Raw genomic sequence first — 17,382 nt, 5'->3', positions numbered from 1 at the left:
AGCAGCTAGAATCTTGTGGCTTAGAAGAGTTTCTGGGAAATGAGGAGTTTCTTGGAATGTAACAGTGACTCACTGAAAGGATTTACCAGCAAGTAGATCCAGGTTGTTAGACATTAACAGAGCCCCATAATGTTGGGCGGTTTGCATACTGGAAATACATGGCGGCTATTGCTTTCATTGTAACTGTTCTCCCTACTCCTTCTATTTCCTTCCAGCCAAATCATCCCCTGTGGCTGAGGAGCACTAATATTTTCTGTTGCACCTATCAATGACAAGGCTTAATTACTCTGAATAACTGTTGTAAGGATAGGGCAGTCTCCTATTCCAGCACCAGCTCTGCAGGGTAGGCTAGTACACCTGGAAACTCATCCTAGTCCTCTCTCTCTCTCTCTCTCTCTCTCTCTCTCTCTCTCTCTCTCTCTCTCTCTCTCTCTGCTACAACCATTCATCAATGTATCCAAGGCATTGTGCCCTCCAAGGCATTGTGTAGATAGACCCAGTTGCCTAAGCCATAAGAGAGGTTAACTAGCCTTTGAGTGTGTTCAGAAACCAGTACAGCCCAGTAATCCAATTAAGCAGTATATGCAAAGGGTAAAAAGGAAGACGAGAGGAGAAGCAGCCAGTATGCTGCTTGTGATACAAAAATACTGGTCTAAATAATCCTACACTTTATCCAAACTAACACTGCAAGTTTATGCTGAATGGTCACCTCTGACCCTAACAAACTTCAAGAATATGTTGCAGGTTGGGGGAATGAAGAAGGGCAAATGACACTGTTTGCAACAGTCCACGTTGGGGGGCTTGATTGACAGCTGGTGATACTCCACCAATCACAAGCCAGTCATATTCACCAGGTAGAGGGTTGACAGCTTTTGCGAGTTGGGAGATGGCTATCAGGGCTGCCATATGTCCGGATTTCCCTGTATATTATTGGGATTTCAAAGGTGGGATTTCCGAAAAGTAGTACTTTGTCCTCGATCTTAGGCAAGTAAATCGGAAAAAAGCTCAACAACTTTCGGGGTGTCCTGGTTTTTACTTTTTGAAATATGGCAACCCTAATAGCTATCTCAGTGTTGGTTATCAGTGAAGTCCCCACACTCCACCCGTTGCTGTGTATTTGGGAACACTGCAGCAAGGATATGCCTGACTCACTCAGGCAGAATGGAGGGCGAGTGATTAGAGCTTTTCTCCACAGCTGGTTTGCTAATCAGCGAAGAACACCCCTCCTCATTCTTTTCCACCCATAGTGTTTATCATCCCCGTAACAGTCATCTTTTTCAAACAAAGGCAATAATTATCCACAAATTTACAATTGTTCCTTGTCAGTTACTCCATTCTTTGTTTCACCTTGGTCATACACTCATGGCCTCACCATGCCAGCTGCATGCTGCAAAATCTCTTATTGTTTGTTTGGATGTTTCTGAAAACCTGATGCGAGACATTTTGACCATATTTGCATAATTCCACCAATGTTTTTCTAGTCTTTCTTCAAAGAGCATGAGCAAAAAAAGAAAGAAAGATATGCTTTGCTGGTTTAAGGTGTGCTCAGGATGCACACTGTGAAAATAAAAGTTCCCCAAGTGCAGGTCCCTGGTTGATGACAAAGGGTCTGCCTCCATGTGCCCTTAAATTCTGGTTCTAAAAATGCAAATAGCATCAGGATGGAGGGCTGGAAATTACTGGGATTACAGTATGAAGGGGGGACTTAACTCTTTCCTACGGAATATTCCTCCTCTGAAGTTGGTATTTGCTAAGCAGGGAAATCTCCCATTAACACCTAAGGTCATAGTACAGCATCTAATGTAGAACATAGCTCCACCAATGAAACACAATTCACATATATCAAGATGCACAGCATGGGTGGGTGTCGCGATGACTATAGAACCATGAGCACATAAGGGGCATCTTGGTGTCAGGGAACTTTTGTGGAAAGGGCACTTTGCAAAAAGCAGGTATGGGGAAATTGTGGCCATCCAGATGTTGAACTACAACGCTCTGAATCTCTGACCCCTGGGCTATGCTGGTGGGGACTGATAGAAGCTGGAGTACCACAGCCACAGGTCCCCCATACTTGGCAAAAAGAAGCACAAGCAGCCAAGGAGAACAATGAAGAGCAAATTATTGACATTTATGTGTCCTTAGGTGTCTTGCTGTACTCCAATCACAAGCGCACATAGGAACTTGTTCCACCCCAGCAGCTATAATGGAGGCTAACAAGGACTGCGGATGCCAGGGGGTGTACCAGTGAGAGTGAGACCATATCTTACAGCAAAATTCCTGAATATCCACAGGGTTTAGGATTGTAGTCGTTCTCAGGAAAACTCAAATCTCTCAGTGGCCACTGGGTCCTGGGATAGTGTACTGATGTGCTGTGTGATGTGCAAATAAGCATAACGCCCAGAAGGATGTCAAGCATTCTGGTGGGGATCTGCCTCTTTTCCTGCCTCTGTGTGTTGCCACTACTCCCACAAACACCAGGAAAGGCCTTAAGCAGAAGAGTAGGTGGGCGCTGGGGGGAACTCATGAGGAGAGTACTTGAGGATTGGTGTGGGAGGACGAAAGCTGGGAATTTTTCTTCAGTGCAAATTTTAACCCAAAGTGGAAAATAATTTCAGGGTGTTAAAAGCTCAGCTCTTGTTTGAATTTGATCAGCAACCCTTGTGAAAAATATTCAGTGCATCCCTTATCCCCTCCTGAGTCCTCATGGAACTCAATTTTTCACAAGTGAATTTTGTCCATTGCTTTTATCCTGACAATATTCTGTTTATTTTCTTTCCATGCCTGTTATTAAGCCCTCCTGTTTCACAGGGCACTTCCAGATTTTCAGGTGGGATTCAATCACCTATCAGCAAATCCAGTTTGTGCAATTAAAGTTGTTTTGGAGGACTTGTGTAACAAATCTGCTTCTTCAGTGGATTGAAATTTTGATATAACATTGTCTAAACTCCTCACAAGCAAATCAAAATGAACGTCCTAACTTCTCTAAGAACTAATTAAGATGAATGCTCAGTATTCCAGGTCACCTGGAAAATGCCCACAGTTCTTCATAAAACCAAACATACACAACAAAAATAAACTTTTAAAAGCCATTGTGAATTCTGCACTGACTGAAATCTTATGCCTTTCCAAAAATTTCCCAGGGGGGGCTGTTAAATAGCTTTTGGAAGACAGTTTTCAAAACAAGTTAGCTAACATGTTCTTTTCAGGCTTTTATATATACTTCAAGATGATGGCACCATCGTGTGGTCATTTTAATTTTCTTTCTTTTTTACTGTTAATACTGTAATGGACAAATTAATCTCTGTTGCTACAATCACTATTTTAACCTCATATAACAAAGTAGATATTATTCCAACAGACACATCTTCTTGTGATCCAGATGTAAATAGCGAAGGGGACACCATGGTGTAACTGCAATGGCTGAATTCCATTTCTCTCCAACACGCTTTGCCATATGAAAACTGGGTTTTGCTGCTCAGTTTATTGTTGCTTTGACCCCCCCCCCCCAAAAACACTATAGGAATCTCTGTCTCTCCACACACACAAGGAGACACCCGTTTAAATTCCCCTACAATGCTTCTAGTGCTTTGGTTGCCTTATTCCAGCATAATGCTTATATCAGGGTCCCGGAGGATTGAAATGACAGGCACCACCAGCAATAGTTGCTGCTAGACTGACCTCTCTGTCTGCTGCTGAGCCTACCACTCTCAAAGATCAAGGAAGGATGGGGAGCTGAAGAAAGGAGGAGATGGGGCCCACCATGCCACGACAAAAGGTAAGGTAAAAGGTAAAGGACCTGTGAATGGTTAAGTCCAGTCAAAGGTGACTATGGGGTGTGGCACTCATCTCACTTCAGGCTGAGGGATCTGGTGTTTGTCTACAGGCAGCTTTCCAAGTCATGTGCAATGGAACACCGTGATGGAAGCCAGAGCGCACGGAAACGCCGTTTACCTTCCCGTCACAGTGGTACCCATTTATCTAATTGCACTGGTGTGCTTTCGAAGTACTAGGTTGGTAGAAGCTGGGGCAGAGCAACAGGAGCTCACCCCGTTGCACGGATTTGAACCGCTGACCTTCTAATTGGCAAGCCCAAGAGACTCAAGTGGTTTAGACCACAGGGTCACCCACATTCATGCCAGGATAAAGGACCCACCTAGGTGGTGGGATGCTGAAACTCCCCACCTGGAATTGGCACCAGCATCATGCAGTATATTTTTTTCTTTTACTTAACAACTACCCTATACTGGTGACCTCAACAGCTTGCTTAATTTTTAATTGGTCCTAATACTCATATCATGCAACTATTGCTGTTTGGATATTTCCCCCCCCCCCCCCCCAATGGACCAACAAGGCTGATTACTTTAATCAACGATGATTAAAACCATAGCAGCACAAAAATGGATTAGGGAAATGTGATGAGAAAGACTCCTCAGTGCTTTATGATCTTGGAGTGCAAGCCTTGCCACGTGCTTTGCGTGCCCAAAATCCCTTGCGTGTCTCCAAGGAGGTAGGGCTGGGAAAGAAAGACTCCTCTCTAAATCCTGGAAGAGTCACTGAGCTAGACGGATCAACGAGGGGAAACTTGGCGCAAGGCAGCTTCCATCCGGTGCAATCTGAACAGGGAACGCCTGAACTCCCAACGGCTGCTATCGCTGCTGCTGCTGCTGCGGCCTGGATGAGGGGCGCCAAAGAGCCTTGTGGAGAGATGGAGAGCGCGCGCCATTGGGCGGCAGCTAGAAAGCGCTTTGCCAGAGTAGCATTCGTCCTTCGGCGCGGTTGTGATGGTTACGGCTTCCTTGCGGGAGCGCGCGTTCCCTCGGCCCCACCTTTCGGGGGGAGCTGCCCAGTTGTCCCGCCCAGCGCGCGCTCCCGCCCCGTCAGTGAGGAGGGCGCGGGTGGAGAACGGCCTGCGCGCGAGAGCGCGACTGAGCGTGTGTCACGGCGGGTGTGGGTGTGTTTGTTTCCTGTTGAGCTTGGAGAACTGAGGAGAAAGAAGCGCAGTGAAAGCAGAAAAGTGCGTGTGTGAGTGAGAGAGAGAGTGTGTTTCCTGGCGCCAGAAGAAGAGGGAGCCTGGCTTTGCAGGGCGCCTTCTCCGCCATGGGCCACCACTGCCTCCGAGCCTCTCCGCGGCCCCTGCTCCTGCTCTGCGTCCCGCTGCTCTTCGCTGTCGCCCGCGGAGCCCCCACGCCCCGGCCCGGGGAGCAAGCAGGTGAGAGACCTCGGCCGTGGCGCCCCTCGGGGACAGGGAGTTGTGGGCGACCGAGGCAGCCGCGGGCCCGCTCCTTTCCCCGCCCCTCGCCGCTTTTAAACGCCGATTGCGCGGCTCTCCGGTGTGGACGTGCCCTTCGTGGCCCCCGGAGGGCCCGTGCGTCCTTTCTCCTCTCCCCTTTCCAAAACGGCGCCTCGTTTCCGACGAGGAGCGGCGCCGCCGGGGCTTGCCGTGATTTGTTTTATTTTGTTAGCTTTATTGCCCTCTGTGACGCGTTGCCAGGAATCCGAAGTGTTTCCCTGAAAGTTTGTTTTTATGGCCGCGTACGCACGATACCTGGAAAGCCCGTTCGAAACGCAGCGGTGAGAATACGCGGGGGCAAACCCTATAAATCATGGGCGTAGCCAAGGGGGGCACCTGCCTCCCCAGTCAAGTAAAGGATTGAAACTACTTAACTGAGGTTATTCCTCCCCCAACATGAAGCCTGCCCCCCATGTTAAAATACTTAACTGACCAGATACCTAGGTTCTCCCCCACCCCAAAGGGTCATGGCTATGCCTATGCCCTATAACCTAAGGGCTGCAATGTGAAAGGGTGCCTCAGCAATATGGCAGATTGAATCCAAGCATCATCATTATCATTATTTTAAAAAATAGAGATGGAAAACTTATTTTAAAAAGGGGCTTCTTTTTTCTCACATGAAAGGGATTTCCTCCTACCACACATTCCTGCTTCAGAACTACAGGGGTACCTCAGGTTACATATGCTTCAGGTTACAGACTCCGCTAACCCAGAAATAGTACCTTGGGTTAAGAACTTTGCTTCAGGATGAGAACAGAAATCGTGCTGCGGTGGCGCGGCAGCAGCGGGAGGCCCCATTAGCTAAAGTGGTACCTCAGGTTAAGAACAGTTTCAGGTTAAGAACGGAACGAATTAAGTACTTAACCCGAGGCACCACTGTAATTTTTTGCACACATGCAAGTTTGATTGCCTAAGATTTATGAAAACTGGTGACAGCTCTAAAAAACTGTACTGGACTTAGCAGCTTGAGAAAGCACTGGTGTAATCAGTGTTTGTTCCCTGTTCTTGTTTGTTTGCATTCCTTAAGTTGGAACTGAAGCATTAGATTTACCGTGAGTAAGGTTGGTTTCTTTAGTCTCTGAATTTGAGGCTGAGTTCATTTGTTCACTGAGCTAATGGTGTGTTTGCCAGGCAATAAATAGTTGCAGCAAAACTCCTGATATCCAGCCATGTGATACAGATTAGTTGCTCCTTAGCACACTTTGATCTCTTGATTGTATAAAGAGTTCTATTGGTTAATGTGGGAACTTCAGATCTCTGTAGAAACTGCAAGTCCAAAGTTGGCTGTTGTAGTTCGTTCTGGGCTATTCCTTGTGTGGTCTTGGGATAACAGGGATGCCATTTCTGAATTTCATGATGTGGCAAATTGCTGTATGCAAAAAAGTTTGTTTAGGGTTGAAACTAGTGGGGTTTACCCTTATAAGCATGAATGGCATTGTTATGGTGCTTGTAAAAAGCACCATGCCATATGCTTTGCATACAGAAGGTTCAGCCCCCTGTCATCCCCAGTTAGAAAGCTCATATGGTCAATGTCTAACTTAGTATAAGTTATCCTATATTTCTGGTGTCAGTTTTCACTTGAGTAAAATACATGATAGGATATGGCTATAGCATTGCTTTCATAGTTTACCTCAGTGACCTGCATTGACTAGTTCATTTGAACTGTGTGTGGGCAGAGGGACATTTCACTTCCTTTAACCCAGATGTTTCCTTGGCCAGCATTTGCGACTGAGTTGACAACATTGTGCAGATGCTGGAAACCAAGATGAGTGCCCTGTTTCTAAACCACTTCCTTGTAAGTGAGCTAAACCAGGCTGTGTCATGTGCTCAGGGTTGTTCTAGAAGACACTTGCTTAGAACTTTATTCTGTAAAGTTGATTGCTAAACATGACCTCATTAATCAACTGCACAATTGTACTGACACTAATGTCGAATCTTAATGGCATCATATTACACCTACCGTACTTTGTGTACCTACCTGAGAGCAGTTCAGCACAGCATATATATACAAGTAAATAATAGCCATATGGGACGCGGGTGGCGCTGTGGGTAAAACCTCAGTGCCTAGGACTTGCTGATTGTATGGTCGGCGGTTCGAATCCCGACGGCGGGGTGAGCTCCCGTCTTTCGGTCTCAGCTCCTGCCCACCTAGCAGTTCAAAAGCACCCTTAAGTGCAAGTAGATAAATAGGTACCGCTTTATAGTGGGAAGGTAAACGGCGTTTCCGTGTGCTGCTCTGGTGCTGGCTCACCAGAGCAGCTTTGTCACGCTGGCCACGTGACCCGGAAGTGTCTTCGGACAGCGCTGGCTCACGGCCTCTTAAGTGAGATGAGCGCACAACCCTAGAGTCGGACATGACTGGCCCGTACAGGCAGGGGTACCTTTACCTTTAAATAATAGCCATACAGTAGTTTAGAAGCTTCCTCTTTGCCTGAATTTTAATGTCTAAGAAATGATTGTTGCAAATTATGGGAATGAATTTTGGACTGTCTTAATTTTCTGTCCTAAAATAGGAAGTAAATGTTTACAACCATAAGCAACTTGGCTTAGATTCCTGGCATCAGGGAATCCCACAAACTTCTACAAGTAGAGTTCAGCCTTATTTTTTAAAATAGCAAAATATATTATGGGAGAAAACTGCAATAGTGAGTGACTAACTTAATGCAGGGGCGTGGGTGGCGCTGTGGTGTAAACCAATGAGCCTTGGGCTTGCCGATTGGAAGGTCGGCGGTTCAAATCCCCGCAACGGGGTGAGCTCCCATTGTTCGGTCCCAGCTCCTGCCAACCTAGCAGTTCGAAAGCACGTCAAAGTGCAAGTAGATAAATAGGTATCGCTCCGGTGTGAAGGTAAACGGCGTTTCCGTGCGCTGCTCTGGTTTCGCCAGAAGCGGCTTAGTCATGCCGACTACATGACCCGGAAAAACTGTCTGCGGACAAACACCGGCTCCCTCGGCTAGTAAAGTGAGATGAGCACCGCAACCCCAGAGTCGTTCACGACTGGGCTTAACTGTCAGGGGTCCTTTACCTTTAACTTAATGCATTGTCAATTATAAACTAACACATCATTCCTCTACTCTCTCACAATAGGCTGCCAACAGTACACAAACAAAACATGTGAGGAATGCCTGAAAAATGTCACGGTAAGTAGTATACAATTGCAGAATGCATATTGTAACTTGAAATTGTCTATGAATCTGCTGTGTGCTGTGATGTTAAAGGCCAGCCCAACCCAGAACTGTTCAGGTGCTCTAGAGTGCATGCACAAGGCTATGCTGAACCAGAGGTGAACGGTTCCAGAAACCCTGCAAATGCAATCTTGGTAGTCAAGATAACCTCACAGTTAATTGGTAGTTGTAACCATGAGCTCATATATGTTCATATTCACTTGCTTTGATATAGGCCAATTGGCTTGCTTTGATTTTATCCTTATCCGTGGGCGTGGGGTGCTGGGCTCTGAGCCCAGAAAAGGGGAACTATCTGTAAGATTTGGTTATTTGACATCTATGCCCTCATCTGGTCAGGTGAAGTGATGGAAAGTGCTGGCCAAAGTGACGTATGCTGTTTGGTGTATAAAGAATGTATAAACATTTGCTTGGGCCATCTCCTTGCTCCAGTGTCCTTCCCGCATCTGTAAAGGCTGGGAGACCTGGCAGGCTGACTTGTTGAAAGACTACACCTTTCTTTTAATAAAGCACTAGAACTGATTGCTCTGGTGCTTTTGACATTCTTAGGTGTCCCTGCACCAAACCACTCCCACAAGCCCTCCTTTGGTCTGGTGGATCAGGACCGGGGCTCAGCAAATACAATAAAAGGAATAATTCTGCGTGTGCAGTGAGAATGAATGCATCAAATTGTTTCTGTTTTTAATGGGGAAGTCTTTTCCAGAATACAAGCTTTGTGTATGCACAGGGAGCTGTTGGCTTAGCACAGGGGTGAGGAATCTTATTACCATTGCCCATGCTGGCAGGGGCTGATGGGGTTTGTAGTCCAACATCTGGAGGGCCATAAGTTTGCCACCCCTGGCTCAGATGCTCCTGCACTACACAATCTACTCTACACACACTCAGTAGAATGGTCAGTGATACAAAAAACAAGCTTGTTGTGCAAAAATTTATCAAATCTTGCTTTCTCAAGTAAATTTATAACATCCTGTTTCTTTCTATAGAGACCAGCATAATATTACATATAGCCAAATCATCCTGGGATGAATAGATACGAGGCATAGGCACCACTTCATTCAATATACAGTATATTTCAAATAAATTAATTAGCCAGTCCCCTTCCTCAACAGATTTAAGTTGCAAGCCTGTGATCTCTTCCTTGCAAATTGTATTGTGAAATCCCTCTTCCAATTCTTGAGAAATACAGTGGTGCCCCGCAAGACGAATGCCTCACAAGACGAAAAACCTTCTAGACGAAAGGGTTTTCCGTTTTTCGATGCGCTTTGCAAGACGAATTTCCCTATGGGCTTGCTTTGCAAAACGAAAATGTCTTGCGAGTCTTGCGATTTTTTTCGGCCCCCCCCCTTTCTAAGCCGCTAAGCCTCTAATAGCCTTTTACTATTACTAAACTGCTAATCCGCTAATAGGGTTGCTTCGCAAGACGAAAAAACTGCCAGACAAAGAGACTTGCGAAATGGATTATTTTCGTCTTGCGAGGCACCACTGCATTTCTCAATCAGTTGCTAGTTCGTCCAACTAAAAAGAAATCACTGTTAGTTGACAATAAGTGCAGATTCATGTTTAGGCAAGGAAAGAGCGGTCATTAAGTACAAAAATTTGAGAGCCAGCATCTTTGAGTTATGTATGAACTGGAGATACCTGAGAAACATCCAATGAGTATTTTGATCTATAATCTACCAGATGTTGCTTCTGAGCAACTTCTCTATGACCTGGACTTGAGCAGGGGTTTTATACAAGTCTCATGGTACTGAAGCATCCAGATCTTGATTTTTCTTGCAGTTGTCTGGCTTTTCATAGTGGGAAAATGCAGGAAGACTTAATGAATTCAAGTCCTATTGAAAATCTAGTCAAAATAGTTTTTAAGGATAGCAGAATTTGCTGCCAGTTTTGGGCAAATGCAGTATTAGTTTATAGAACTTATTTGGACTCCCCTGTCATTCCCTATAGAACTGATGAGGAACCATTTTCAGTCAAAAAGCTGCATTCCCTTCTGGGCAATTTCTACATGCCAGTGTGGGCAGGGCTAGAGGCAGAAGTGTGTATTTACCTTTGCACAGTAGGTTTGCTTCTACACACATTCATGCATCACTTTCTGTTCTCACTTCAGGCAAGCAGGAAATATTGGAGTTCCAAGGACACATTCCAGCCAGGCAAAAATATTCGAGAGCCAGCTAAGAGAACAGTGGGGGGCTGCATTTGGTGTCCAAGCCTGAGGTTTCCCATCTGTGCCTTATAAGCATTAAAAAATTGTACTAATCACCCAGCAAACAGATTAAGCAAAAAATGGCATCTAAATATGAACATGAGGGCTTAATTTGGGAGGGGTGTGTGTTGTTGTTGTGGCTATTTGGCTGCACAGTCCTTTAATATGCCAGATGCATTGTTTAGAAAGCACTGCAACTATGGAGGCCCTAGAGGTGCACAGTGTATAATTCTGAGGCTTGGAAAAACCACTTCCAATTTGCTGCATCTTTCTGTAAGAGTCTGAATCTAATGTTAGTCCTTGACCTCTAGGTGCTTTTGACAGGGTACCCTTTGGGTTCACTTGTGCTGATCACAAGAACAGTCTTCCTTGATTACTACAACTTTCTGCTTCTATCTGTGGCCACTTTATACAGTTCATTTACTGATATATTATAGTTCCCAGTTTCCACATAGTAAGATTTTTATTTGGTATTAATCCCATGCATATGTAACAGCCAACTACATATTTTAATGTGGCTGGGATTGTTTTTGTGTGTGGACATGTTAAATGTGATCATGTGTTTAACACAATGAGTAGTTTGTCTCTCTGCTGAATTAAGGGAAGCTTGCTTCAAGTAAGTACAAAGGATTGCAGTTCTAGACTAAACAAGTTTTTGTGACCTTTTAAAATGACCTACATTTGATGCTTTTTCAGGTGGGATTACTTGGCAAAACGAAACTCAAAAGGACCTAGTGCTTCAGTAGTGTGGTGTTGGGACTAAGGTTGAGGCAGTGCTCTTGAATTCTTGGCAGTGCTCTCTAGTCAATAAGATTACATAGAAGCAATCTTGATAATGCTGGCATACAGTTGTGTTCCTTTCGCTATCTTTGGGCGATACCAACTAGTTCATTCTCAGAATAGACTGGTTGAAATAAGTGGCTTGAAGTGACTTAAGTCAACATATTTCAGTGGGTCTCCTCTAAGTATGGATATTGCCCTTCAACTTTATCCTACTCAGCTGGTTTGTTTGTTGGTTGGTTGGTTAATAGGCTTGTTGTATTTACCACCTCTTCTTTTTCCAGTGTTTATGGTGCAGCAGCAGCAAACAATGCCTGGAATATCCTGTTCGAAATATCCTCCCTCCTAGTTCACTTTGCCAGTTGAGTAAGGCCCGCTGGGGTGTCTGTTGGGGTGAGTAGCTTCCAGGAATACTGCATGTGTGTCTTTGGCATTGCAATTTTCTCTATAAACAATTCCTGGATTGCTTCTTGGATGCAATTAATATTCCTCTTCTCAATAACTTTCTTTAATATTATTTAGGGTATTATAAGTAAACGTATCAGAAGTTTGCAGTCTCCTTGCAACATGGGCAGATCCAGTTACTACAGCTTACAAGTTGATAGAAAGGAATGGAACTCCTTTACTTGCTACCAGCAGCAAAATGTTCCGTGACATTATTTTACAGGCAGAGATTTTTTTCCCTGGATTAAACAGCAAATCGTTACTGCAGCAAGATCATGGGGATTCTTTCTAGTTATGTTCCTATATCACAGCAAAGATATTAGCATTTTTAGTGGTTAGTTAGGTGTTACTAGGATAAAGCAGAGTATGATGATGGTTCTCCCAGTGTTTTGGTAATTAGAAGGTAAGCAACTTCTGAACATGAAGATTCCATTATGCATTTTGTGTTCAATAGTTTTGGATAGTAAATGCAACTAATCCTTTAAAAAGAAAATTTAAAGCTATTGTGGTAGCAGAAGGCTCAGCATTATAGATGTCCTATAGAGGACATTGCCCATGCAATGGCTCATTTGTATGAAGCTGCTGCACTGAGTTTGTTCTCCATGCGTTAACTGGGCAAGTTTGCAGTGATTTGTGTAGAATAACTTTAATTTTGAAATAAATGACTTAGGCCTATTTTAAATTCAGAGTTTGTTTTTTGGCAAATGGCTCACTCACTACTTTTCTTGTGTTATATATTTCAGTGAATTTTGAAGCTCTCATAATTACAATGTCTGTGGTGGGAGGAATAATCCTTATTGCTCTTTGTGTTTGTTGCTGTTGTTGCTGCAGGAAAAAAAAGAGCAGAAAGCAAGTATCTAAACATGTTCTTATTTTTTAATACCATAAATACCAGTAATATACTTACCTTAATGACACCCCTCAAGTTATGGCATACCTAATCATATATGTCCTAAATGCTCTTGTTTTGTGCAGACCTGATAAGGAGGATGAGAAAGTTGCCAGAGAGAGAGAGCAGAGAAGAGTAAGACAGGAAGAAAGGTAAGTTGCTGTCAACCTACAGATGTTGTCAGGCCTGCGGCTACCTTCCCTTTTGATGTTAAGACCAGATGTTTGCAGAAAACATCTGGAGTAACAGACTGTTGCAGGTGCTCTTCATACATTATTCCTCTGCTGTAATACTTAACGTGTTGGCCTTGGAGGACTCCAGTGTTTATAAGCATCTGGAATTATATTGTAACCTGCTTGAAGGTCCTATTGATGAAAAGCACTTTGAAGATTCTATTGGTCAAAAGACAGGGTATAAAATTAATCTTGAATGTAGGTAGTTGGGAGCTGTTTTCTCACTAATTTCCTTCCTACATAGGAGGAAAAAATGTATACAAAATTATTCTAAATTGCAAACATCCCATGACATGTTATATTTCTTGCAGGAGAGCAGAGATGAAATCAAGGCATGATGAAATCCGGAAAAAATATGGTAAGTGCCAATGGCTAGCTGTCAAATGCAAAAGATGCTTCATCTTAGTGTGCTATATATCAACATGTGATAGTTACCACTTCAACTCATTACCCGACGGAATGGTGTCCCACAGTTTTTGACTGGCCTTGGTAACCAAGCCAAAAAACCCGATTGCCAGCAATCTCTCTCTCCCATCTGTTGCACCCCCACACAAATGTTAGGAAATAAACTCTGCTCCCTAACAGTTCAGCTGTTCCAAAAATACTAAAGGCACTATGCCCTTAGTAAGGGTACAAAACTGATTGGAGTTTATGTCCTCTAAGTGTATCATTTAACTGATTTTGCTTAAACGGTAATTTGGGTGTTGGTAATTCTAATAAGCTGTCGTCAGCTTTTCCTTATTATTAGATCAGTACTCCTGACACAAGAAACAATCAGTTCTGTATTAAGCCAAAATGTTATAAACATAATTTATTGTATTATAACTCTTTAAAATACTTGTCCAAAAACATGTTGCAAGAAAGGAGTTATTGGGGTTTTTATAACCAGATGCCACATTCTGTGGAATATTTGGATAGGCAAACCATTGAGAAATACAGTTCACTAGACTTTGATCCTGCCCCCCCCCCCCACTTTCATGAATACTGGCAACCACTTTTCATCGCCTCCCCCGGCTACTTTTCATATTTGCTCCTTACCAATATCTTTGATCTCTGTGTTCTAACCAGATGTTATTTTTTTTCCAGGTTTGTTTAAAGAAGAGAACCCATATGCCAAATTTGAAAACAACTAAGATTTCTTTTGAAAAGCCAAAGTAAGCTCTGCCAGTGCTGTCTATAGAATGTGTAGTACAGCTGCTAAAAGATCCAGTAAATTAGATGCCTTAATTGCAAATGGAAAATTGGTCTTACTAGAAGACAGCTGTTAATAAGCAGCAAGATAAACGAACAAGCCAAACATACCTCTGAAAACCAGATGGCCTAGCAGGCTGGAGATGTTAGATTTTTCTTCTTTCTGTCCTGCAGGTGTCTGTACTCTTACATAGTATAGCATAACCTTTGTTTGCTGGTCAAATGTTGGAACAAATTTGTCCATGAAGTGGAGAGGGACAGTGCACATTTCTTCTTGTCAATCTTTTCTATGGTCAACAAATTATAGCTGTTTTTAATTGAAGGGTAGGAGTTGGGTGGTCATATCAAAAAACTAGGTGGGTAGGCTATGTGAAAGGAACATAAGCTTTAATTGTGCCACTAGCAAAAAGTGCCTAAATTGATCTTTAAAAGCATTTTGTTTGCAGCACAGATGTTTTTATAGTGTGATTGTGAAGGTTTGCACTTTTATATATTAATACTACTTTTTCTTCTGGACTACGTATGTGTGTTCCTTCTGTTCCTTTGCCTCTTTTAAATTACTTCAACTACAGAAATAGTTAGACTGATTTATGTTAGTAACAGTGTGATACAAATGCTTTACTGGTGCTGATTAAATGGCTGCTTGTATTGGAATTTTAAAGGCTCTTCTTATATTTAAGAACTTTGTACTGCTTGTAATTATCTGAAGCAATGTATAATCTTGGAAAGAATGTCCTTAGTAACCAAATCAGAAGAATGAAAAGGTTCCTTTTTTGAAGTAAAGAACAATAATGCAGCCTTGGGGTTGATTTCTGCTGCCTAGAGTAAGGCCTGCCAATAAAATATTTGGCTTGATGCAATAGCCTGTTTTTCTTCAGGCTGTTCTACGTCAAGAGTCCTATGCACTGGAGCTTCTTTATGAAGACAGATTAATAAGGAAAGTAACTTCTTAATGTTTACTGTCAAGTGGAAGAGTGGATTAAAACAAAACCGTGAAATAATGATTTGGAGGACTGGCTACACTTGGAATGTATAAAGTTTGTTTCCAAGGAAACTTTAAACACTACATTTGCCTGGAGTGAAATAGCACCTAGATCATAAACACAGAACTTGTGGAAAATGTGGAATGATATTGTCATTTCCCCCAACCCAAAATTGAAAGCATTAGATAGTATAGAGAAATTAAATGCCTAATTTTCATGCCCACACTCTTCTAAAAACACACGTACATATGGAGGTATATTAGATACTGAAGTAGTAAGATTCCATTGTAAGCTTAAACTTTTTATATATGTTGTCAAAGTCACAAACACATATAATACTTTCTATTCATTTAAATATCTTTACTCTTCTGTTGACATCTTAAAAACAAGTTGAAATCTGCCGAAATTTGCCGACAATGCGTAGTAAATTCCAGAAATACAGGATATTGTTTTATAAAAACTTTCATACAATTATTTTGCCATATTAACAAGTAAAATGAATTATTCACTGTAGCAAAATTTGTAATTATTTACTTAATAAAATAAATATTTAATATCTTACATCTCTTGGCATTCTATCATTCTCTTGCCCTCTTAAGCAAATATAAATAATGGGGATTTATTGTACCACATGGTCATACAATCTCCTTTTTCTGAAGAATATGAGTACGAGTGGGGAGGGATGTCAGCATCTGAAGAAAGTGTTTTTTAGTGACAGAACCACAAATTTGAAAACTAAAAATGCTTAAGGCTTATGCTGACTGGTGTGTGTGTGTGTGTGTGTGTGTGTGTGTGTGATCTCTCTCTCCTCAAAGAGAGGGTATGACTGGCTGGAACTCTGAACAGGCTCCGCACTGCAATGTTTTGTGGCAGGTCCCACATACATGTATAACATCCTCAGGTTGTTGGGGCTGGCAGCCAGTCCGAGAATAAAGCCTGCTAGCAATATATAACACAATGGAAGATGGCCTTGAGGTGGGAAGCGAATGTAGTGTGTCCTTTATTCCTTCCTACTCTGCCATAACGGTCAGGGGTCTCTTTACCTTTACCTTTACTCTGCCCCAGGAGGGCTGAACAGTAATACCTTTTGGGGATGGGGATACACTGCAACATTCCACACAGCATGTTCACCTTGCTCTGTTTATCCACATATATGGGTTATCTAGATGACTTAGTAATCTAGTTAGTCTTTACAATTCTACTAAGATCTCACTACTTTACATTGGCTGTTCTAAAATTCTAATACATGTTCTTATTGCCTGGATTACTGTAATGTCTTGGTTCCAGTTTCTCACTCTAAATGTCTTCTATCCTCAGCTCTGTGGCCATCTAATATTTTGCTCACTGTTTAAAAGCCACACCACTGCACCATTCATTCACTCTTTTTGTGTTTAGTTCAAACTTCTTAGTATTGGCTCTTCTTTCATCTCAACACTAGTCATATTTCTTTCATGTAATACAGAGGTAGGGAACCTGTGAGACGCTGGCAGGGGCTGATTAGAGTTCAGCAATTCTGGAGAGCTACAGGCTACCCTGTTCCTGATCTAATACTGACTTACCTGCTTAACCTCTAGTTTATTGTGCCATTTATTTCTGCCAGTTCTCTGCAACAGTTCATGCACCTAGTGCATGCATCTGTCTTCCATTATTATTATTATTATTATTATTATTATTATTATTATTATTATTAAAATTTGTATACTACCCTATACCCACAGGCAGTTCACAGAGTAAAATATGATTATAAAACCACAAACCATACAATCAAAACAAAAACAACCTAATAACGCCCCCACATTTTTAAAGGGCAATAAAAGCTACCTAAATGTCTCCTCTTCTATCATTCCTATCTTAACCTTTTAACAGTCTTCCTTCTTCCTAGATTTCTGCATTGTGCCCAATATTTAACAAACTTCCCAACTTCTTTTTTGTTTCTAATATACGTACAACTCTTATGAAAAGCACTTCATTAAAAAATGACATATAGTGAGGCTGTGTGCTGAGTGACAGTGCAGTCCTACAGGTATCTACTAAGAAGCCTTATATGGCACAATAGGGCTTACTTCTTACAACAGAGCAGGGGTGGGGAACCTGCCCCCCTGCAGATGTTTTTGGGGAGTACACTTCCCATTATCCCTGACCATTGGTTATACTGACTGAAGCTGATGTGAGTTCTTGCTCAACATC

General features: G+C 42.6%; 1 protein-coding gene across 1 annotated transcript; it reads left to right on the top strand.

Moving 5' to 3' along the window:
- Window positions 1-4,862: 4,862 nt before the first annotated feature.
- Window positions 4,863-15,756, top strand: PTTG1IP (PTTG1 interacting protein). The gene is made up of 7 exons (XM_081910621.1): window positions 4,863-5,209; window positions 8,378-8,430; window positions 11,740-11,848; window positions 12,643-12,748; window positions 12,875-12,940; window positions 13,333-13,379; window positions 14,108-15,756. The coding sequence occupies exons 1-7, from the start codon at window positions 5,098-5,100 to the stop codon at window positions 14,152-14,154; spliced, it is 540 nt and encodes a 179-aa protein (XP_081766747.1). The 5' UTR covers window positions 4,863-5,097; the 3' UTR covers window positions 14,155-15,756.
- Window positions 15,757-17,382: the final 1,626 nt, after the last annotated feature.

This window comes from Podarcis melisellensis (assembly GCF_964234715.1).
Source record: "Podarcis melisellensis genome assembly, chromosome: 5".
In the NCBI taxonomy this organism is placed as follows: Eukaryota; Metazoa; Chordata; class Lepidosauria; order Squamata; family Lacertidae; genus Podarcis; species Podarcis melisellensis.
The sequence above is the reverse complement of the archived record's forward strand: the minus strand, read 5'-3'. Positions and strand labels throughout refer to the sequence as shown.

Bases quoted from the DNA above. Each gene is read 5' to 3' on its own strand.
- PTTG1IP (XM_081910621.1), top strand. From the start codon at position 5,098: ATGGGCCACCACTGCCTCCGAGCCTCTCCGCGGCCCCTGCTCCTGCTC. The intron at 11,849-12,642 runs GTGAGTAGCTTC...TATATATTTCAG, and splicing joins CCGCTGGGGTGTCTGTTGGG to TGAATTTTGAAGCTCTCATA. The intron at 12,749-12,874 runs GCAAGTATCTAA...TGTTTTGTGCAG, and splicing joins AGGAAAAAAAAGAGCAGAAA to ACCTGATAAGGAGGATGAGA.